Genomic DNA, 24,360 nt, shown 5'->3' on the forward strand with positions numbered 1-24,360 from the left:
GAGAGAGAGAGAGAGAGAGAGAGAGAGAGAGAGAGAGAGAGAGAGACAGAGAGAGAGACAGAGAGAGAGAGAGACAGAGAGACACAAACAGAGAGAGAGAAAGAGAGACACAGACAGAGAGATAGAGACTGAGACAGAGACACCCACAGAAGGAGAGGTACACAGAGACAGAGACACACAGGTAGGCAGGTAGATAGGTAGATAGATAGATAATAGGTAGAGAGATAGATTGGTAGATAGAGTATGTCATTCAGAGTCCACTGCCAGAAGTTCTCCCATGGAGATAGAGAATTTATCTGTGTGTTCATGTAGTAAAGTGATGTTTTATTAAATGGAGAGAAGATGGTGTCCTGTGTAGATTTGGAGCCAAATAACTGGATCTCTTGAAAGAATGACAGAGGTGAATTCTTTAGTCAAACCAAAATATAGATAATGTAATATGTAGAAAGTCAATATGAGAAGTCTGAGGAATTTGAATAGAAACCACCTGGAATTTTACTTGTAAAAACAATAGCAAGAAAGATAAGTGAGAAGCGTGAGGAGGTATTTATAGTGCACATAAAAGACAAGTGTAATATGTAAAGAGCATGTGTTAACTAACAAGAAGAGGAATTATGTAACAGGTGGCTAGCTATGAAGTGAGAATTCTCAAACACTTAGTTTTACGGGGAGCTCTTGAAGCCTGGTAGATGTAACGCTATTAGCAAATCCACGAGGCTTTGAGCTGAGGTGGTGGTGTGCAGTAATCATGTCATCACTATTAACCTCACTTTCCAGCCCTCTGATCCTTGTCCTGGCCTCAGCTATTGGACTCTAGCTGTCTTCCTTAGAATACAGAGCTTCCTGTGCTCTTTCCGTAGGGCATTCTTACTGAGGCTTCATCAGAAAAGTTAACCCTCTCGATTCCTTCAAGGGCTACTGGGACGCTCTTCTTTAGAAGTCTTTCTCTCAGGTGTCCCTCAGAACTCAGCCAGCTTTTCTGACGCTGGTCATCTCTTCTCCCCAGACTGGTTGTTTGCCCCCTGCTGGACTTTCATGGCATTACAGCATTGGGCTTACTCCTCTAGTTGGCATTTGACACCTGTTCATTGACAAAAAGAGACTTTTTGCCTGGAAGATGCCTTAAGATGACTTGGTCTATGTCTGCATTTTATTGGGAAAGACGGAGGTGCAGAGATCCTGGAACCAGCCATGATCACGATGCTCTTCAGCCCCATGGCTGTGAGGAGTCGTCTGGTGTTCCCCGAGCCAAGCTCTGCTCTGTTGGAATCAGCAAGCGTATTATTAGTCAGGGTCCTTTGAACCAATAACACATTTATTTGAAGGGGTTTGTTAGATTGGTTTTCACAAGATGGTCCATATCAATGGTTCTCAACTTTCCTAATGCTGTGACCCTTTGATACAGTTCCTCATGTTGTGGTGACCCCAGCCATAAGATTATTATAGTTACTTTTTTATTATAGTAATCTTGCTACTGTTACAAATAGTAATAAAAATATCTGCTATGCAGAATATATAATATGTGACCCCTGTGAAAGGACTTTTCAACTCCTCAAATGATTGAGATCCACAGGTTGGGAACCACTATAGTGTCAGGCTTGTCCAACAACAGCCGTCTTGACCCAGGGGAGGCTGAGAGCCCAGTAGCTTCTCCACCCACCAGGCTGGGTGCCTCAGTAATCCACAAGTGGCTCCGAAGTATAGAGGACTCCTGGAGTCTCTGGTCCTCAGCCATTGTGGAAGCTGGGCTCCCATGCCGGTGTAGGGTGAAGGTGGCTGCAGGAGGCAATGGGGAGGGTGAACTTTCAAACAGAGTAGATGGACTCACCATCGAGAAGGCAGAAAGTGAAGCTTGCCCCCTCATACCTCCTTTTATGTGGACAGCCACTGGAGTTACTTACCACGGTTAGTGTGAGAGAGCCTTCTTACTTCCACTGAGAGAGAAAATCCCTCGGGGCTGTGCCCGGCAGCTGGTCTCCTAGTTGATTTCAGATCTAGCGAAGTTGACAACTAAGATGATGTATCCCAGCGAGGCTGCCTTAGGTCATGTGATGTGTGACTGACACTTCCTGCAGTCAGTCTGAACATTCACTCATCACCTGGAGGCCATGAGTCTCTTTGCTGTCCCCTAGGTCTTTGCTAGGTCACTGAGATTAGGGGCAGTGAGCCACCATTCAGCCTGCTCCTTGACTATGGAGGCCAAGCAAGAGATTTAAAACTTGCTGAGATCTTTTCTGGGAAAGTCGTGTGTGTGAAGGTATCAGGTCCCCTGGAATTAGTTATAGACAGCTATGAGCTACCATGTGGATACTGGGATTTGAACCTGGGTCCTCTGGGGAGCAGCCAGTGCTCTTAACTTCTGGGCCATCTCAGGATATCTGAGCTGCCATTATTATTATGTACAGTAAAGGGCTCAGGACAGAGGAACATCTAGGCAACATTAAATGGATGGAGAACTGAATAACACACACACCTTTTCCCATGTTTGGGGGAATAGGTGGGCATGGAAAGACACCACACATGCTCCCCCATTTCCTGCATTTGGGGGTAGGGGACATGGAAAGTCAGCACATGTGCCCTGTTTTCTGTGTTTGGAGGAGTCAGTGGGCAGGATTACTGTGTGGCCACGGGACATCCTGAGATCTCTCTGTACCCAGCCTCTGCACACACAGGGAAGCTGAACAATGACGGCTTCCAGCCTTCCAAGCCTATAGATGCATTTATCACATAATTGAAACCAAACTTTCTAAACAAGCCTTTATTGTGTCTTTGAAATGCGGTATTGAATTCTCATCTTTTCAAGTCTTCGTTGAAAGGCCTTTTTGTGCAGGATCGCTCCTCATAAATGCTATGAAGAATCTCTCAGAGGCAAGGCTGCTGCGAGTGTGTGATTAAAGGGGTGGGCACAGTGAGCGATGTCTTTGCAGGAGGTGGGGGGGGGAGGGGAGGCAGTCACATCGTAACCACTATTTTTCCTTTCGGTGTAGACATCTGCAGCTTAGGTTATTTGTGTCCTAATGTCTCTGCTGATTGTGGTGAGTGATGGCATTTGGCTGTGCCATTTCTGAGGTCACTTAGGGATGAGGACTTGAGGCTGGATCTAATGCTCTAACAGCCCCAGTTTCCTGTCTCACTAGAGGGTTTCTGTCACCCTTGTAGAGGGGTCTCACTGGTGCCAGCCTTCCAAACAGATCACCCAGAGCCACCGTTGGCTTTTGTTTGCTCGCATCCACTCTCCAGTTATTCAGTTCTCCATCCATTTAATGTTGCCTAGATGTTCCTCTGTCCTGAGCCCTTTACTGTACATAATAATAATGGCAGCTCAGATATCCTGAGATGGCCCAGAAGTTAAGAGCACTGGCTGCTCCCCAGAGGACCCAGGTTCAAATCCCAGTATCCACATGGTAGCTCATAACTGTCTATAAGTAATTCCAGGGGACCTGACACCTTCACACAAACATACATGCAGTACAAATAAAATAAAAGTAAATCAAGTTAAGTTCCCCTCTCCAAAAAACCCAGAGTTTCTGACTGACAGTGAGGTGCTTCGCGTTTTATAATGTGGATGCTGTGTGTGTGTGTTTGTGTGCATGTGTGCATTTGTGTATGTGTGCATATGTATATGTGTACATGTGCATGTGTGTATATGTACATGTGTGTATGCATATGTGCACATCTGTGTATGCATATATGCACACATATGTGCATATGCATGTGTGTATGCATACATGTGTACACATAACAAAATAGGAGATTTACTGACATTAATATTATGTGAATCAAGTATTATATAGTTCCAGAACTTTCTCATCACTCCCAGAGTTTGAAATTCTGTACCCAGAAGCAGTCTCATCTCTTTTCTCCCAGCCCCTGGCAACCATTCCGTTGCCTTCAGTCTCTGTGGCATGGGGACTCTGGTTATTTCTCAGCACCTGTATTTTGTCTCTGTTTTATGCAATCTGGGGTTTCCCACCTGACTGGGGAAGCAGGTGGTGGTAGCATGAGGGGTCTCAGACTCCCTTCTTTCCATGCAGGTTCTGCCTAACCATGGCCTTCATGCAGCAGGCTTCATCGCAGCCTTCCTCATCTCCCTCCTCCTGACCTTGGCAGCCCTGTTCTTCCTGGCGAGGGGTCGATGTCTGCAGGGAGGCATGCTGTCCAGATGCCCGGTGAGTCTCCTTCCCAGGGATGCCAAGGTTGGCAGTGGTGTGAGGTGAGGTGTGAGGACACTCATCCTTTAGCCTGATGGGTCGGTCTCAACTCTGAGCTAAGTCAGACTCCACTGGTGATCTAAGGACAGATGCTCACCTTGCTTGTCCCTGGACATAAACTCATCATTAACCCTGGGGCTGGCAATGTATCTCAGTGGTTGAGCAGTCACTTAGCCTGTGCCAGGACAATCCACAGCATTGCCAGTAAATGAGAAAATTAATTAATTCATCAATCAAATGAAAGATTCTATGATTATTTCTATAAATATTTTTCTTAGCACACACTTGTGTGAATTTATCAGATAGAGTGTGCTAGGTTTACATGTGTGTACAGTGTGTAATGCATGGCGTACCTGTAACCTCAGGCATCCATCGCTTCTCCGTGTGAGGAAATGTACATGCTCTCATCAGCTAGTGTCAACTATGCGGCACCTTCTTGGCGACCACGCTGCTCCCCTGTGCTATGGAACTGCACAGCATTTTCCTCCTGCCTACCCCAACTGCACCCTCCCCGAACCGCTAACCATCACTCTATGCTCAGCCTCTAAGAGTTCATCCTTTTAGATTTCACCTGTGATGGAGATGAGTGATTGTCTTATTCTGGATGTAACATCCTCCAGGACCACCCACATTTTGACAGTGTAGTAGTTTGAATGACAGTGACCCCCCATAGATTCAAATATTTGAATGCTCAGTCTCCGGTTAATGGAACTGAGGAGGTACTTCACTGGGGATTGGCTTTGAGGTTTGAATAGCCCGTACTAAGCTCTCTCCCTCTCCCTCTCCCTCTCCCCCTCCCTCTCCCTCTCCCCCTCCCCCTCCCCCTCTCCCTGTGGATCAGGATGTAAACCTGTCAGCTACTGCTCCAGCATCATGTCTGTCTGCTTCCTACCATGATGATTATGGCCCAACCCTCTCAAACTGTCCCTGAACTAAATGCCTTCCTTTTAAGAGTTGCCTTGGTTACTAGAACAGTTACTAAGAGACAGGATGGTATCTTTTCATGACTAGCTACTATTCCACTGTGTGTTTGTTTGTGATGAACACTTAAGTTGATTTTATATCTGACTGATGGACAATTTACATGTGTCCAGATATAAGAACCTTACATTCTAGCACTCTTCTATGTAGGATGGCTTTATTCTACCCCCAATTCAAGCCCTCCCACCTGCTGAGGAGCCTCACTGTTCTGAGGTGAAGTCAGACTCCTTGGTCTGGCTTGGACTTGTGCCTCATATCTTCCCATCCTTCACCTCACCCTCTAGGCGTACACAGCGACTGACTTTTCTGAGGGAGCTCTGCTTTTCCTGCTCACTCTAATGAGGCTCCCAATCCCTTCCTTAATCTTCCCTCATGGAACTTTCCTTCTGCTTTAAACATTAACCAAGCATCTTCTTGTCCTGGAATCATCGTGGGTGCTCCTGGTAGATTGGGGTCTCTCTCAGGGTCCTCCGCTTGCTTTGAAAGATTCCACTCGGGGATCTTTTAGACCTAAGCTTTTCCAGCTCCTGATCTTCACTTCACTGCCATAGGAGTACACCCCGAGGCCAGATTCAAAGGCTCTCCGTCTCAGGAAATAACACGTTCAAGGCATGGCAGGAGGAGAGGATCGCCAGCAGCACCAGGTGTGTCCTTGAATGCCATCAAAGACTCTTAGAGCCAACCAGCCTGAGGTGCTGGAGCTAGGTCAGAATCAGACTCTGAGCCAATCCTCCTGCAGGCTGCGGCTGTGTTAGTTCCATCTCACAGAGCTGTGTGGACCTCAGGAAGCAGCCAGCAAGGTCACATCAAGAAGGCCACTGAGGAGTTTTCCTCTGATGTGGATGATGATGATGAAGGACTTAAAAAGTTATTTCTCTGTGCAGGGATGGTTCAATATATGGAAATCTGTCAATGTAATCCACCATATAAGCAAAGTGAAATGAAAAAAAAATAGTCTCATTGGATGCTGAAAAAGTCTTTGACAAAATCCTTTCACAATATAAGTCTTGGAAAGAACAGGAACACAAGGGACATGCCTAAATATAATAAAGGCAATTTATAGCAGGCTGATAGCCAACATAAAATTAAATGGGCAGAAACTGGAACCAATTCTACTAAAATCAGGAATATGACAAAGGTATCCACTCTCTCCATATCTAATCAATATAGTACTTGATGTTCTAGCTGGAGCAGTAAGATATTTAAAGGAGATAAATGTGATACAAGTTAGAAAGGAAGAAATAAAAGTATTGCTCTTTACAGATGGTAAGATATTATGCAACCCCCAAAAGTCTACCAGGGAACTCCTGCAGCTGATAAACATGGTAAGTGAAATGGCTGGATACAAGATTAACTAAAAGAAAAAAAAATCAGTAGTCCTTCTATATACCGATGACAAATGCGCTGAGAAAGAAATCAGGGAAACAGCATAATAGCCCTTCATAACTGCCACAAATAATATAAAATATCATGGGGCAACTCTAATCAAGCAAGTGGATAACAACTTCAAATCTTTGAAGAAGGAAATTGCAGAAGATAGCCATCAGTGAAATGCAAATTAAAACAGCTCTGAGAAGTTACACCTTACACATGTCAGAATGACTAAGATCAAAAACTCAAGTGACAGCTCATTCTGGTAGGGATGTGGAGCAAGAGGAGCACTCTTCCATTGCTGGTGGGAGTGCAAATCTGTACTTTGGAAGTCAATATGGTGGTTTCTAAGATAATTGGGAATTAACCTACCTCAGGACCCAGCTAGACCACTCCTGGGCATGTACCCAAAGGATACTTCATCCTATTGCAAAAACATTTGTTCAACTATATTTATAGCAGCTTTATTCATAATAGCCATAAACTGAAAACAACCTACATGTCTCTCAACTGAAAGGTGGATAAAGAAAATGTAGCCCATTTACAAAATGGAATACTACTCAGCTGTTAAAAAACAATGACGTCATCAAATCTTCAAGCAAATGGACAGAAATAGAAACTATCATCCTCTGTGTGAAATAATCCAGACCCAGAAAGACAAATATGGATGTACTAACTTGAAGTGGATCTTAGCTGTTAAGTAAATCATAATCATGTGACAACCCACAGACACAGAGAGCCTAAGTAACAAGGAGGACTTAAGGGTCTGGAGGACACGTGGATCTCGCTGGGAAGGAAAAATAGAATTAATTTTTCAGGTGAACTGGGGGCAGGTGGGGTTGGCAACAGAAGGGATCAGGTGATGGAGGAGGGAAAGAAAATACTGGGAGAAAAGCCTGGCATTGGGGAGCATTTTGGGGTCAAGTTGGAAACCAAGTGCAATGGAAACTCCATTGAATCCATGAGAGTAACCATAGCAAAAACTCCCAGTAATGGGGGACATGGAGTCTGAACTGGCCATCTGGTATAACCAGGTCTCAAGTGGAGGGATTGCGACACCACCCCAGCCACAAAAAACTACCTACAGTTTGTCCTGCTTTCAGAGTGCTCTGGAACCTGAGCCTAGCAGAATTGTCATCAAAGAGACCAGAGAGACTTTATCTGGCAACTGATGGGAGCAGATGCGGAATCCTATGGCCAGACTCTATGTAGAGCTTGGACATCCTGCAGAGGGGGTAGGAAATAGAGACCAGAGGGGTCAGGGACACCATGAGAACACGACTAACAGAGTAAATTGACTGGGACCTATGGGAGCTTGCAACCATGAGGGAGCCTGTAGGTCCTCAGAGCTAGGTCCTCTACATATGTTATGGTTGGGTAGCTTGGAGTTCTTGTGGGAATCCTAACAGTGGGTGCGGTGCGGGAGCTGTCCCTGACTCTTTTGCCTACTTGTGGGACCGTTTTCCTCCTCCTGGCTTGCCTTGTTCAGCTTTGATGTGATTATGTATGTTTTATCTTATTGTAGACCTTTTTTTGTGGTGTTTGGTTGGTGTCCCTGCGAGGCTTGCTCTTTTCTGTGGGGAAGCAGACAGGGGAGTGGATTTGAGGGAGCAGATAAGTTGGGAGGAGAGCCTGGGGCGAGGGGAGGGAGAGTAAACTGTGGTCAGGCTGTAATATATGAGAGGGTATAAAACAAAACAGAACAAAAAAAATCATCCCCCTGTCATTTTAAATGTATGTATTTTATTAATCTTTTGGGAATTTCACATAATGTATTTTGGTCATATTCACTCCCCTAATCCTCCCCTAACTCTCCCCAAGTCCATCCCTGACTTTAAAAATAATCTAACGCATCAGGTTTGAGCTTCCCATAAACTCCTAAAAGTAGGGTCACTCACTGGAGCAGAGTCAACCTACCAGAGTCATACCCATAAAGAAAACTGTCTCTGTCTTCCCAAGAAGCTGTCAACTGTCAATAATTCCCTAGTTAGGGACGAGGGCTCATGACCCTCCAGGGTGAGGTGTTGATTGGCATGATATTGTACAGTACTTATGCGAGCAGCCACAGCTGCTGTAAAGCTATGAGTGCTGCCATCCGGTCATGCTCTTCCACCCTGGTCCTCCTTGACCTCCTCCCTTCTCCCTCCTCCCCTCCCTCCCCGACTCTCTCTCTCTCTCTCTCTCTCTCTCTCTCTCTCTCTCTCTCTCTCTCTCTCTCTCTCTCTCTCTCTGTGTATGTTTGGTGTTCATGTCTTCTCCTCAGGTGCCTCTCAGCTTGTTTATTTGAGGCAGGGCCTCAAAATTCAGAACTCACCATTAAGGCTAGGCTGGCTTGTTGTGTGCCTCTGGAATCTGCCTGTCTCTGCCTCTGGGCCCAGTTTTCTAACAGTGTGGGTTTTAGGGTTCAAACTGGGGACCTCACATTTGTATGGCAAGCACTTTCCTGACTGAGCTATCCCCCCTCCCTGCCCCTGCCCATCTCAGTAGCAGAATATGTATGGTGATATCTTGCATATCTTTGCTTTGTTTACCCAACACTCTTGTGTGCAGCTGTTGAAATCCCATCCTTTTGATTTGGTGAGAAGTGGAGGATCTGACCTGGACAGGGGCTGGTCTGAGGTGGGAGGAGCCTAGCTTCTCCGACTGCACACACAGCCCTGCCTTCCCTCTTAGCATTCAGTATTGTCCAGGAGGCCAACCCAGCTGTCTCTCCACTTCTACAGATTCAGCATCCTGAGAACAAGCTGGAGCCCTCACCCTTCACCTCTGCTAACGGTGTGAGCCAGGACCTTTCCCTCAATGACCAAGTGGTTGCCATCCTGACTTCTGAGGAGCCTGGGAGCATGCTTCAAGCCCTAGAAGAGTAAGTCTTCAGTCATATCTGCTCTCCAGAGGTGATGGGTTGGGGGCAGCAGGCATGGAGTGTCCTTTTTGGGTTCACTTGGTCATCCATTCATCACTTGGTGGTCAGAATGGAAGTGTTGCTAGGCATTGATTCTATCGGGCCAGCTGGATGCAGAAGAAAGCGGCACCCTGGAAATGTTCCCTGGAGGAAGTGACATTATCACTTGTGTTTGATGCTGTGGAAGAAGCTTCCAAGGGGAGTGAGAGGGAATACTTCAGGCAGAAGGAAGACAGGGAGGTATAAGGATGGGAAGGTGTAAGGAGCATTTGTGAAATCTAACAGAAGAGTGTGCCAGGTGTTTGTTTACCCAATACAGAAAATAGGGAAGAAACGGCTGTTTGAAAAAGAGGCTAGCCCAGGTGCCCACCTTGGTTTGCCGGATGGAACTCTTTTTTGTTGATAAAGACCTGCACTGTGCTGTCTCCATCCTATCAAATCCTGGATGAAAAGGATATGAACTAACTCACAGGTCTTCAGAAACAACTTGGGCTGGGGTGTTGTTTTCCACTTACCCGAGGACTTGAAGGGGTATCGCTAGCAGTTCAGTTGTGATTCCTCCTCGGACAAAAGCTACACTGAGTCTGACTCATGGTACTTTTTAAGCCACTTGTTCTTGACAGTGAGGACTCTGCTCCTCTCTTGTTCAGTAGCTCTGTGAGCAGCCAGGCCTGGAGCTTTGGGTGCACAGGACCGACGTCACCCTGTGGCTCATGGGGCCCAGGGCCCCATGCACTTCTGGATTTTTGGGTAGTGTGCATGGCTTGGGTAATTAGGCTTTGGACAGCTGTTCACAAACCTTTCTTTTGCTCAGCTCTCTGATTGGAATGCCAATGATGGCAATTAAAATTTGCCACCCTGTCTTAGGAAGGCAGACATGGGTGGGCAGCTGGGATGCAAACTCCTGCCAGGAACCAAAAACACCATCTCATATATTGTGATACAAACCCAAGCAATTATCAAAGCATTTCCTAGCTAAAAGTAGGGTGTTCCCCTCCTCCTCAGCGTGAACATGAAGAGTTGGCTGGAACCATCTGACTTGGGTAACTGACAGCTGGGTGTTTGATTTACACAGGCAGGATGCTGCATGCTTCTGCCCCGGTGAAGTAGTCCTCTTTAGCAGGAACATGTCAACTCTCCGGCTCGGCTTCTGATTCAAGATGTGAAGGGTCTCAGGAGCTCAGCCTCCTCCTTCCCCATCACAGGAAACTCTCCATGGTGTTGCAGCTTATTTGGATGCCAGAGTGTTGGCATTATTAGTTCCTCTGGGACCCTGGAGCCTCTTCTTTGTACCTTCTAGGTTGCTGATCTTATTTTGTCAGAAGATCAGCACATGGATCAGCAAGCATGAACTGTGAGCACTCAGCGCAAGAATGAAATTCATCCCTCCTCCCCCAGCTCGGCCTTTTAAAATGACTTTTTTATTATGGGTGTTCTGCCTGTGTGTATGTCTGAGCAGAATGTGTGTGTGTGTGTGTTGTCCACAGAGGCCAGAAGAAGATGTTGGATCTCATGGGACTGGAGTTACAGAAGGGTGGGACCTGCTGTGTGGGAGTTGGGGAACAGACACAAGTCCTCTAGAAGACTAGGCATGGCTTTGACCCCCGAGCCATCTCTCTCCACCTCCTCACCACAGTTTAGTCTTAAAATTTATTGATTTAACTGTGTTTCAGCCTCAGTGGTTGGACACTGGTTTGAGTACTTAGTCATTCATTCATTCATTCATTCATTCAGCCTGCCTGTCTGCCTGTCTGTCTGCCTGCCTACTTGTCTACCTTCCTTTCCCTCTCTCCCTCTCCCTCTCCCCCCTTCCCTCTCCCCTCTCCCTCTCTCCCCTTCCCTCCCTCCCCCCTCCTTTCCTCTCTCCTTTCCTTCTTCCCTCTCTCTCTATCTCCCTTCTCCTCCACTTGTCAGTTACCTTTTATCTTTCTGTGTTGACCTCCACTAAGGTTTTGGAGCTCCCACAAAGGAAATGTCAGGGGCTTAGTTTGCATGGAAATCAGTCTCTCATGGGCTCCTTACTAAAAATAGCCCTTTTCTCTAGTAAGTCATTTATCCTGCCTGCAATTCTCACTGGAGGTTTAGCTGGGATTCTCACCCTGCAGACAGGCAGGCAGGCAGGTGGGCAGGCAGGCAGGCAGCTTGATTGTTGCCACATTTCCAAGGCTAGGAGGCACTGTGCCTGTTTCCCCTCTGCTGGCACACTCCTGACAGAGCATGCCCTGGGCTTGCTTGCATGTTCAGCTATGGGTTATTTATTCACAGGCCACCTCTTACAAAGAGGGTTGGAGAACTGCTTTTATCCTTTGGTCTTTATCAGGTTCCCTGACTGGAGTCACAGTGGAAGTGGGCTTGGTCCCAATGCATGCTGGAACCTGCTATGAGGAAGGAGAAACTGGATAGCTTGGCTGATCATAGAAGGTTCTAGAAACATGATGTGTGTGCGCTTCCAGTAATTTAGTGCCACCCAGACTGAAAACCTGGTCACACCAAGCATCTGGCATTGTATGAAATTCTCACTTCTGCTCAATTTTCAGACCAGTGAGCTGCCATTCAGACAGGCTCCAGTGGTTTGCCTGAGGTCGTGTGGGTGGTAATGGGCTCGCACCCATGCTAGAGTGCTTACAGATCCACTGTGCTGCTGAGGAATGGTCTCTTAGAAATCCCGAGTGCAGACGCTGCTAAGACAGAGCATAAGGAGTTCAGAGAGCTGTGTTTCTTTCCCTTACTAAGCTCTGAGCTCTCGCTGCAGCTCCTGTGCTGTCTGGAGGTTGTTTTGTGTGTGGCAGATGTGTAGGAAACATTTGTTGTGCTGGAGTTGTAAATACACATATTGAGTAGTTTTTTATGTGTTAACCATATGGTTATCATTTTTTTTATAATGCCTATCTTTTATTTTTCTTTCAAGCATTCTGTAAAAGCAAGACCTGTGGTTCTAAGATGCTTAGAACACTTTTTAAAAGTAATTAATTGGCAGGTATTTTAGCAATCCTGTGTGGTCCTGTTTGGTGCTCAGCATAGTAGTGGGCACTGCCTGGATATTTGGGTTTGTCTTTGTACTGCATACATGGGCGGAATACAAATGTCTTGAAGTGGGGACTCAAGGCTCCTTCTTCTTCTATCCTCTTCTTGGAGACTGGGTTTCGTGTAACCCAAGCTAGCTTCAGAACTTGCTATGTGACCAGAAATGAATGTGAACGATTGATCCTCCTGCCTCCACTCCAGTGCAGGGAGCCCAGGAATGAGAGAAAAACCATTAAGCTGAACGATGGTAGCAGCACATATTGCATGTGGGATGGGGTGTGGGTATCCAAGAGTCAGACAGAGTAGGTCAAAGTAGCAACTGCATGGCACAGTGGACTGGGGAGTCAAACAGAGCTAGGGAAACTTCCTCTGCAGTGGTAGCTTCTCCATCCTGTATACCCAAACTACTTCTCTTCATAGCATCCCTGGCTGCTAGAAGTGACTATACATGCAGAGGGGAGGGACAGGGACAGAAGACAGACAGACAGGCAGACAGACAGAGGCACAGAGTCAGACAGAGAGACAGAGAGAGACAGACAGACCCAGAGAGATATTGTGTCATTGCATTCTGTCTTATCTACTTAAGCAGGAAGTTCTTTGAAGGCAAATGTTTTCTGCTCTGCTCATGGATTACCCCTCCCCCTCTCCTCCTACCCCGATGCTTTGGGATGAATGTAGTCTGTGAGTGATTATTTCTTCTTACAGAGTAGCTTGGTGCCTGGAAAGGGAGCGCAGCATGAGCTCTCTGCATGGAAATATTTGGTGAAAGATGGTCCAGGAGGAAAGATGCTGAGAGCTCACCCTTGGGCTGTGGCTTGGGCTGTATTTGGAGTCGTGACAAGCTGCTGGCTCGCTGGCTCAGCATTGATTTTTCTGGTATTTTCCTCATATTGTGTGACTGCCACTTACTAGAGATTCTCAGGGGATACTTTCCCCAATTTCTGCTGCCTGCCCACCGTGCTGACAGGGTGTACGTGTGATGTTTGCCCTCTACATAGAATCGTGCACTATGCCTTCCATTGAAATCGGTTCTGATGAGGAAAGCTTTCTCCTTGCTAATATTGAGCTGTTTTGTGGGTCTGTGGTTATACCAGCTAACTTGATGATACTAGAATTATTCTAAAAGAGGCCGTGGCTGCATTGGCTTCCTTCTGAGTTACCATTCCCCAAGTTGCTTTATGAGTTCTTTTCCCCATTCAGAAAACAGTTGGCTGCCATGTGTATCAACTGGATCCTAACTTTATCCTGATACCTGGCCTCGCTATTTCGTGAGAATGATTGATTTTTTTTTAAAGAACCAAATAGGAAAGAAGGCATGAATACAATTATACTCTTTATCACTGGTAGGCAGTCAAAGTATTAATCATAATTGGTTCTTGGAAATTCTAAACAGTGGTGTTTCTTAGGCACTACTGTGGGCGCGCCAGTACAAGGAGAGATACTGGAGTTCCAGTATAGAACCCCCATCCCACGTGGCCCCAAATGCCTGTTTTCTTGATGTCATGAAGGATTTCCTGGGAGAATGGAGGAACATAGATTTCATTTTCCTGTAAATGATCACCAGTGAAGGAAGTGTGTCGCTTCACCAGTGGACCTGACGCTATATGTGAGGGAGAGATTTTTTTCTATTTGTGTTTTTCTGAAGCCGTTGGGCAATTAACAATCAGAGTTCCTGTCATTAATAGCTTGGAAATTTAGCTAATTTGTGGGGACACTCTTCTTGTGGCCTTGGGCTATTTACAGTTTTTCAGTCTATGTAAAGCCCTTGACAGTGAAGTGGCTGCAACCAAAGCATATTTAAGCTGCCATGTGTGTCAAACTCTGCTCTGACCCCTCCATGGAGTGAACTATGAGTATTTAGGGCCAACAGGCCAGGAAACTGTGCTGTGAAATTGTCATTTCTTTGTTTGATAAAATAAACTTATTTTATTGAACAGCAATGTAGGGCCATTCCCATTACACAGATGGGAAAAGCAAGTCTTTGTCTGAGCTTGCCTGGTTAATAAGTGGCTCAACAGGCAGCCAAGAGAAAGAACAAGATTGCGCAGTTTGTCCAGTGCAGGCCACCGTATTTTCTGAATTAAGGAATGCGTGATGGTTGCAGCCACTCAGCACAGTGTCTGTGAGCTTGCTGTTCACTTGGCAGATCCCCAAAGGCTTGGCAGCTTATGCCTGAATATCCTTAGATTCTGGAGACAGGGTCTGCTGCGTCTCTCCAGGCAAGAATTAAGCTTTGCAGCTTCCACAAGCGGCCTCACTGGGTGCTCATCCCTTCCTAGGTCTGCAGATCTGTCAGTTTTCACACCTGCATCCTCTCCTTCCTCATGCTGCCTCCTCTGATCCTGATTCCTTTTCAGCCTCTCTCTTCCGAGTTGGAACCCTCCTTGCTTATGTGCGGATGCTGAAGCCAGCGGCTGAGCTCTGTCTGCAGCCTCAGGCCCTTTTCAGTCATATGTTCAGGAATACTGAAGATGTAGTGGAGGAGGACTGAAGACATAGTGGAGGAGCCATGGTTCTTTCTGCCCCACAGGCTTCCTTCAAGGTGTGAAGTCTGTTTTTGCCTGTCTCAGCGTAGAACACAGCTTTACTTTCAGGTCTTGTGGGATTCTGACTGGCTCATTTAACATTTAGCTGTACACATACTTCATTCTGACATCTCCTGTGATTCTTTCTGGATCCAGCACAGTTTCCCTTGCAGTTAGGCACTTGCTGTGACCATGAAGGAAGCAAATGCATGGAGTGTCCTTTAAAATGAGACGGATGAGGGTTGGGTTTAGAAATAGTAGCACTGACTTCTTTCTAGAGAAATATCTTTTATTGAAGTGCATTTAACTCAAGGTAATAAGTTACTATAGCTATTCTGGTAAAAATATGTAGGTTAGCTACCAGGTACCCATTTTTCTGTTTGTCTGTCTGTCTGTGTATCTGTTCATCTCCTTGACACCTGAAGATGGGTGTTGAAGGGTTTTCAGATAAGATAGCATATCTTATAGCATTTGCTTTCAGTGCTCAAATACGTGTGGCAGTGAATAGACCTAGTGGGACAGGTGAAAGTTGACAAAACTCAAGCAGACCGAGATGGACCACAGTGTTCTCTACTTTCAAATGTTTAGGATTTTCTGTGATGGTTTTCTTTACTACGTTTGTATTGTCACATCCCCATCGAGTGACAGAAGATGCCTGCCATTGCAGAGCACAGCTGGAGGAAGGGCGCATTGCTGAGCGCTACCTCTGGAATCCAGTTGGGCAGATGATCAGAAAGGCTTGAACATTATGCTTTTACTCTCCAGGGTAAAGGAAGAAAAATTGATTTTGGTTCATGGGCTGAGGGTCATAGCAAGAATATGAGGCTGCTTGCCCACATCTGGAGGCATTGGGGATCAGAGACAAGACAGAAAGCAGGGCTGCTCTATCATCCTCAAGTCTTGCACTCAGCATCCCACTTCTTCCAGGCAGGCTGTACCTACTATGATTCCATAACCACCCCCAAAACTGTGCCACCAACTGATGACCAAGTACTGACCAAATGAGCCTGTGGGAAGCATTTTCCATTCAAATTATGAAAGAGTAAAAGGAAGAGAAAAACGGGAAGAGAAGGAGGGGAAAGAAAGGAAAGGCCTTTCCCATGAATACCTGAAATCCTGATAGTCTCCAGTGGCCCTTTGCTCTCTCACGCTGTCCTATAATGGAGTCTGTTTGACTTCTGTTTCTCAGGTTGGAGATCGCAACCCTGAATCAGGCAGATGCGGATCTGGAGGCTTGTCGAAACCAGATTAGTAAGGACATCATTGCCCTTTTGATGAAGAATCTGATCCGCGGTGGTCACCTCTCTCCGCAAACAGAAAGGAAGATGGCCGCTGCTTTCAAAAGGCAGTTTCTGCTGCTGGAAAACGAAATACAGGAGGAGTATGAGCGGAAGATGTTGGCACTGACGGCAGAGTGTGACCTAGAGATGAGGAAGAAGACAGAAAACCAGTACCAGAGAGAGATGGTGGCCATGGAGGAAGCAGAAGAGGTGTTGAAGAGAGTTAGTGAGAGGGTAAGGCAGCCCTGAAATCTTGTGTATGCTTCATTCCTCCTCAAGGTCTCATCAGTTATCAGTGTTTCAAATCATCCATCCATCCATCCATCCATCCATCCATCCATCCACCCACCCACCATCTACCAACTCACTCCATTCACTAATTCATCTATCAGTCCCACCCATCCATCCACCCATTCATCCATCCATGCATCTACCCACCCATAAATTCATAATACATACATATGTACATAAATACACACACACACACACACACACACACACACACACACACACACACACCCCTACCCCTCTCTCTACCTATCCACCTAGCATCTATCCTTCCATTCATGGATCTCTTCATTCACTCACCTTCTATTTATGCATTCAACCAACCTCCACTTCAATCCACCCACCCACATAGAGAGACATTCACCCATTCATCCATTTATGCATCCACCAATTTACTCATCCACCCATGCATTTCTATATCTATCTACTTACTCACCTCCCACTTTTCTGTCTGCACACCCAACCACACATATTCCTTTCTGTCTGCATCCACCCATCTATCTGCCCTTCCTGCCTCCCACCTGTCTGCTCATCTACACTTTTACTAATTCACTCATCTATCCACACACTTTTATACCCCTATCTATTCATCTATGCTATTTCACTAGGATTTATGGGTAACTTACTGCCTCTTTCCTTTAGGCTAGAAACTATAGATACTGAGTTGAATTCAACCTCTTACCTTCAAGAAGCTCATGTTCTCATGGATCGTCCTCATATTTGAAAACCTGTTACACAAGTCAGCCATGTTGCACTACATTCCCATTTGTGGTGCCACAGTGGTCATGGGGAGGGTAGAAAGGTTTCATTGGCAAAGGACATGTCCAGTTCATGATGGGTTGTGATATCAGAGTACATGTGTCCGCTTGGGGACTACCTTTTGCTAAATTACAGCTCCATCTTGGACAGGTCTGGAGCCAGGCAGGCCTGGACAGTTGTGTGACTTCCTGTGCAGGCCTGAACAAATGTCTACTCCCCTCAAACAGGGTACCAATGATAGATATCCCCTCCAGAAAAATCTGCCAGTCGAGTTTGTTGAAGTTATTATGGGAGTATGGGAGTATCAGAAGCATCTACATCACCATTTAAAAACTCAAAGCAGTATGACTGATGATTCCCAATAGCATCCCTTGGGCTCCGTGCTCAGCTTGCAGGCAATTCCATGGAAGAGTCCCCTCTCCCAGACAATTGTTACTGCTTATGTAACTTTGGGGAGGAGCCTTGTGAGTTTCATTTACTCTCTGAGCTTAGCTGGTTTTGTTTACTTCTTGAGTCTTATGAGCCTCTCTCCTCCCTCTAGGAGGGAGTGTTCATTTGGAAGACATTGTTACACAGTTATCTTGATTCCCCACATGGTGCCCTTATATCCTAAGTCCTCTGAGCACCTCCTCAGAGTGGGAAGAGAAAAGTAGTCAGGGCACCGGTTGCCAACCTGAGAGATGTGGTCTGCCAGGCACAGCCAAGCAAGTCTAAATTGTCTTCCCAGTAAAAGATGGTTGTCTAGACCATGTGACCTATGCCCGCACACATCTGAACACCTGTGTCCTTTACAGGCCCAGCAGCCTAGAGAGAGTGCCTGACTGCTGCCTCCAGACTCCACTTGCCATGCAAACACAGGCTATCTCCTGCCCCAGAAGTGAATAAAAAGCTCTCAGTTGGTGGCTCAGGGCCACTCAGTCTTCAGCACAGACACTGCTGCAGTAAAGGATAGGCAGGGTTCACTGTGCTCCACCTGTTCCCTTGCTCCAGGGCCTGCCTTGTCTCAGTGCTGTCTTGTTTAGGGTGGGGCTTGTGGCTTGTGTAGGTGCTATACTAGCTCCCTGTGGATGCTAGAACAAGGTGCCATCCATCTGGTGTCAGAGAGAGAGAGAGAGAGAGAGAGAGAGAGAGAGAGAGAGAGAGAGAGAGAGAGAGAGAGAGAGAGAGAGAATATGTGTTCCTTTGTGGTTCTAGAGTCTAGAAATACAATTCTGAGTGTCAGCAGGGAGGGGCCGGGTCCCTCTGGACTGTTTAGGGAGGACCTTCCTTGATTGATAGCTTTGCTGGTGGCTATATGTGTTCCTCAGGCTGTAGTTAAGTCACTTTACTCCTGCTCTATCCTCTCATAGGATAGAGAGTTCTTCCTGGAACCTTGTCACCTCTTCCCTGTCTCTGTAAAGATTCTTGTCATTTGATTCATGACTTATGAGATCCTTAATTTGGTTCAACATGCAAAGACTCTTCACAGTTATGGGGTCAGGACTTAGACATGTGCATGTATTTTGGTGTGGATGTTACTCTGCCCAATCCAGCTTCACTGGACACCCCTTTTCTCTAATGCTTTGTCTATCACTATGGCTCAGCCGTAATTCCCAAAGCTAGGTCCTTGGGGAGAGTGCATTTAGCTTGCTGTATACTGATTTGATCCTAGTTCCATCTCATCACAATTTGTTCTGAGTTTTGGTTTTCAATTTTCTCTAAAAAAAAAAAAAGTATAAGCCAGTCTGCACTACAAAATAATATCTATATATCCTATGGCTTTCAGAGCATGTCCCCTAATGCTGAAAGGCTCCAGCTCCCTAGACTGGTTTTGGAGGGGTGGAGGTTGAATTTCATCCGCTCTTCCAGAAGGCTGGGCCTCCCTTTGTCTCCTCTCCACTTTTTGAACACTAGAGATGGTACTGTCTCGTCTGTTTGCCTCAGAAGACTGTGTGTGAAGTAAGTTAATATGTGGTAGGGCCTCTGGTCCAGATGTTGGGCTCTTGACTCTGATGCACAGTTAGAGGAGAGGAGACACTCTGATGGTGCCTGGACATGAAGGCACAGGGAGGGGATGATCTACTGGCCATTGCACAGTCAAAGTGGTCTCCGACCACCTTGACAGACTATGTATCTCTAAAAGCCAGAGGATTTGTGTGTTTTCACCTCAAGGAGATGATTCGTGTTGGAAGATTAGCTGTGTGGACCTGACGCAACATTATGCAGTGTATACTCACACCGAAACATCACAAGGTGGCCCATCAATATGCCACATGTTTCTGTTTTCATGAGTCAGCTAAAAGCTCGATATGAATGAAAAGATAAAGAGAAGCAAGGGTTTCGGTCAGTGCCCTTGTCAACCCTGTGTGGGTGCTGGCATGTTAGCTTTGTGTTAGCTACTTTCCTGTTGCTGTAATAAGATGCCCTGGTGAAAAGCAAACTAAGAAAGGAATTGTTCGTTTTTTGGCTGGCAGTCCCAGGAGGATAGACTCCATCATAGCAGGGAAGGCATGGCGGCATGAGAATGAGGGTGGCCTGGAAGTGAGGAGGCAGAGCAATCACACCTTCTCCACCCATGAGAAAGAACAGGAAGTGGGGCCAAACTATAGAACCTTAAAGCCCACCCCCAGTGACACACTTCTTCCATCAAGTCTCCACCTCCTAAAGGTTCCATAACCTTTCCAGACAGCACCGCCAGCTGGGGACCAGCTCTAGGGGGATTTCATCTTCAGACCACCACACCCTTCCTGTTGCTATCATAAAGTACTCTGACAAAGTAGCTTAGGGGAAGAGATTTGTTCCAGCTCATAGTTCCAGGTTACTTATACTCCATCATGACTGGGAAGTTGAGGCAGCAGACACTTGAAGCAGTTGGTCATAGGACATCCACAGTCAAGAACTCAGAGAGATGAACACAAGCCTGCTAGTGCTCAGCCCTTTCTCTCCGCTCTGGCAGAGTTCAAGATCCAAGCTTAAGGAATGGTGCCGCCCACTTTTAGCATGGATCGTTCCACATTATTAATGTAATCAAGTTAAGCCCCCTAGACACGCTCACAGGCCAACCTGTTCAAGGCACTTCTTCACTGAAACTCTTCTCAGGTCGAAACTCTTCTCAGGTGACCCTAGATGGTGTCAAATTGAGGCTTCATCTTTTGGGAAACCTTGACCACAAAATGCATATTTACATTTGAAGATGGAAAAACTAAGGCCCAGGAAACCTCATAGCTTAACTTCCCTAGGCCACTTTAGGTCCTGACCTCCTTTGTCCTCCTCCTCATCTGATATAAGTAGTACCCAAACAGTGGTAGCAGACCCCTGGAAATGGGTGTGTAGGGGTCCATCTTCTGTACGTAGGCACTGTTGACTATTTGTAAGGACCTGCATCCTGCATCGTTCCCCAGAGGGTTCCAAGCTCCCTCTTAAGCTTCTGAAAGAGAAAGATTCCTTCTGTGTAAGAAGTTGACATTGCACCCCTAATAGACATATTTTTATAAAACAGTTTTATAGTATGCCAGTCATGCTGAGTGAAGAACAGGGAGTATAATTGAGGTGATCTTAACCTCACATTTCAGATGGCATAGAGTGAACTGGAGCCCTGGTGAAGTTCTGGGACAGCTCAAAGCCCCCCTGCTGTTGGCTGAAGCTCCCTGCTGGCCACACCTCCTCTCCATGAAAAAAGGCTCTTTCATTAGAAAGTTCAGTAGGGATTTGGCCATGGAAGGTGAGGGTATCTCTGATGCTTTTCTTTTACTAATGCACATTTACTGACAACATCTAAAATAGAACCCCTTATATTAAATATGTGGATTTCTCTAAGCATGGTGGCTTATGCCTGTAATCCCTGTGTTTGGGAGATAGAGTAGGAGGATCAGTTCAGAGACATCCTTAGCTATTTGTAAGTTCATAGTCAGGCCAGGGTATGTAAGAGCCTCCCTCTCAAAACAAAACCAGGGCTTGGAGAGACAGTTTAGCAGTTAAGGGCTCTGACTGTTCTTTCAAAGGACCTGGATTCGATACGCAGTATCACACGGCAGCTCACAAAAGGGCATATGATGCCCTCTTCTGATCTCCAAGATACCAAGCATGCCTGTGGTGGTACCAGGCACACATGCGGTTCCAGGTGGTACAGGAGATACTGGGTGCACATCCATACATGCAAGCAAAACACTCATCACATATAAAATAAGTAAATATTAAAAACTTTAAAACAATAAAAGCAAAACAACAAAAGCTCTCATGGCTTTAGCCTTTCTATAAGGGATTGGAGTTCAGACCATGCTCTGTCTTCATGCGCATGCTCACCTGTCTTGCCCCTCTTCTCCCACAGTGTTACTGCCTTCTCTGTGTGTGGTTTCAGAACCCAGACCTTCAAGGGTTGCTTATATGGAACTTAGGAAAAAGGCCTGAACTTCTCTGAGCCTATGGATCTGACCTTGTAAAAGGGAAGGTGTCCGTATCTTATGGATGTGCAAAAAACCACTCTACTGAAAACAGCAGGCTCTCCCAGCTTCATGGGCAAGAGTCCTGGAAGTTCAGCTGGGTCTTCTACTCAAGATGCCACAATCTTGCAACCGTTGCTCCTTTGGACTTCAGGGTCCTGGATCAAGCTCTTCATGCAGTGGGCATAATTCACATTAGTGTGTGTAGGACCATGGATACTCCACAGTCATGGTTGGCTTCATGCCCAGCAGGAAAGGGGCTGTCTCTTTTCAGTGAGTACTCACTCCACACCTCCTTAAGGGGTCTCATGTGATGTAGCCATATCCCTCAACCCCAATTTACCCATGGTTAATGAAAGAGGGATCCAGTTACATCAGGACACCGGGCAGTGTAGGGGATACGCAGGTAAGGTGTCTGCTGTGCCAATGTGAGGACATGAGTTTGGATTCATAGCACCCATGTAGAAGCAGGCATGGCAACACACCTGTAACATCTGGGAGGGTAGAGACGGCAAGCCAGCCTAGCTGAAGCAGTGAGCTCCAGGTTCAGGAGAGACCCTGTCTCAGTAACTGAGGTGAAGGGGGAAAGAGGAGGAGACTGGGTATTGACCTCTGGCCTCCATACAGGTATGTGTATTTACAACACACACACACACACACACACACACACACACAGACAGAGCCATGGAAGGTAATGTTAGAAGTGAGCATCCTATCATGTTCCAGTTTACACTCTCACACATGGAAGTTCACCTGACATATCCACTGGGGTCCTATGATCCCATCTGCCCATGAAGGTAGGAATGGGTGTCCTGCTTATGGGGTGCAGCCACCCCAGATCTTAACCTAGGCAGCCAAGTACCATTTCTCAGGAGCTCCTTCTCTCTTCACCGAGGAGCACAGCTCAGGCCTGATGGCTGCATTTTTTTCCTCCTCGTTGACACTGGGAGTGAAAGGAATAGGAGTTATCTTGTGAGTCTAGCTGTGCCATCCGTTGACACTTCGGAGATTTCCATTTTCCACAGACACCATTCAAGCAATCTGATTTGCAAATTGGCACATGCCCGCCTACTGTGAACTTTCTGTTTTACAGCTGTTCTGGCAGAAAATTCAGATAACAAGGAAGGATGGTTTAGAATAGCATCTTTCCAGGACTCAGCAGCTGTCAGCGTGTGTGTGTGTGTTTCTGCATTCACACATGTGCTATGTTGTGTGTCTGTGTAAGTATCATGTATACACACACATTTGTCTACATTTGGATGTACTGCTGTGTGTGCACACACATGCATGTACACAGTGAAGATATGTATGTCTCTGCATATATATATATATATATATATATATATATATATATATATATATATATATTGTGGTTACATGGACACATATACTGTGCCTGTGCATGACATGTGCATGCAATACAATGTGTGTGTGTGTGTGTGTGTGTGCAGTTCATTGTCTGTTTTGAGTGTGCTATGTGTCCATTGCACATGTGTATTATCTGTGTGCGTATATGCTCTCATGGGCACATGGGTGTGCGTGTTCATGTTCAGTTTGTCTGCCTCTCACAGACTTCTCTTCTCTCCCCAGTCTGCTGCTGAGTGCAGCAGCCTTTTGCGGACCCTCCATGGGCTGGAGCAGGAGGACATGCAGAGGTCCCTTACTCTGCACCAAGCCGAGGACTTTGCTCAAGCACACAGGCAGCTGGCTGTTTTCCAGAGGAATGAATTACACAGCATCGTCTATACCCAGATACAGAGTGCTGTCTCCAAAGGGGAACTGAGGCCCGAGGTGGCTAAAATGATGCTGCAAGACTATTCTAAAACACAGGTAATGCCTGCACTCTGGCTTGCTCCAGCAGAGAGGTGTTTTCTAAACCTTCAGTGATTTATTCCCACCCCCCAACTCCCTGCCTAGAGCTTAGTCCTGTCTTCCTTCTGTGCTGGGGACTGGTGAGCTTTCTATTCCTTCTTCCTCCTGATGAAGGAGTCAGTATGGAGGGCAGAAGGTGAGTCATAGCGCAAGCTATGGGTTCAGGCTGACTTAGACTGGATTCTGGTTCTTCCTGTATCAGCTGTGGGTCCTGGTGTAGTGGAGGTTTAATGAACGGATCCTTGGCAGGTCAGTGCTTTGCATAAAGTGTGCCACACACACATGCACACACTGACACAATAACACAGTAGTACAGACACCACTAGATACTAGATAATGCACCTACACATGCGTGTGTACACCAGTTGATGTATATCTAGGATTTAGGGTCTATGTCTAGATGAGCCCATAACAGGAGTGTAAAGACCGTTCATGTAGACTGAACCAGTCCCTAGTTGAAAGTGAAGGTAGTTCTCTGAGCATTTTAGTATTCTGGGAAATTTCCTGACTTTGAAATGGTGTAGACCAACAGAGGAGCAGCCTGCAGGCTGTAGGACTCAGCCTTCGTCTTCTAAGTCTTGGTGCCAGCAGCTGAGGACGACCTGCCAGCCTTTAGCATTTGGGGTTCTTGCAGAGGCTGAGCAGGCCTGATATGGGACAGGAGGGGAGAAGTCATCACCCTGGCCTGTTAGGAAGCCATTGCCATGCTCAGAAGATTCTCAGAGTGGA

The 24,360-nt window shown here is 46.3% G+C and overlaps 1 protein-coding gene across 1 annotated transcript in view; it reads left to right on the forward strand.

The window, feature by feature from the left end:
* The window catches only part of Evc2 (EvC ciliary complex subunit 2), an 84,594-nt gene that overhangs the window by 15,478 nt on the left and 44,756 nt on the right, over positions 1-24,360 (forward strand). Inside the window, exons 6-9 of the mRNA XM_029476919.1 lie at positions 4,035-4,169; positions 9,287-9,426; positions 16,204-16,528; positions 23,350-23,589. Of these exons, the coding sequence (XP_029332779.1) occupies positions 4,035-4,169; positions 9,287-9,426; positions 16,204-16,528; positions 23,350-23,589 (840 nt within the window). The remainder of the gene's footprint in view (positions 1-4,034; positions 4,170-9,286; positions 9,427-16,203; positions 16,529-23,349; positions 23,590-24,360) is intronic.

This window comes from Mus caroli, chromosome 5 (assembly GCF_900094665.2).
Source record: "Mus caroli chromosome 5, CAROLI_EIJ_v1.1, whole genome shotgun sequence".
Lineage (NCBI taxonomy): Eukaryota > Metazoa > Chordata > Mammalia > Rodentia > Muridae > Mus > Mus caroli.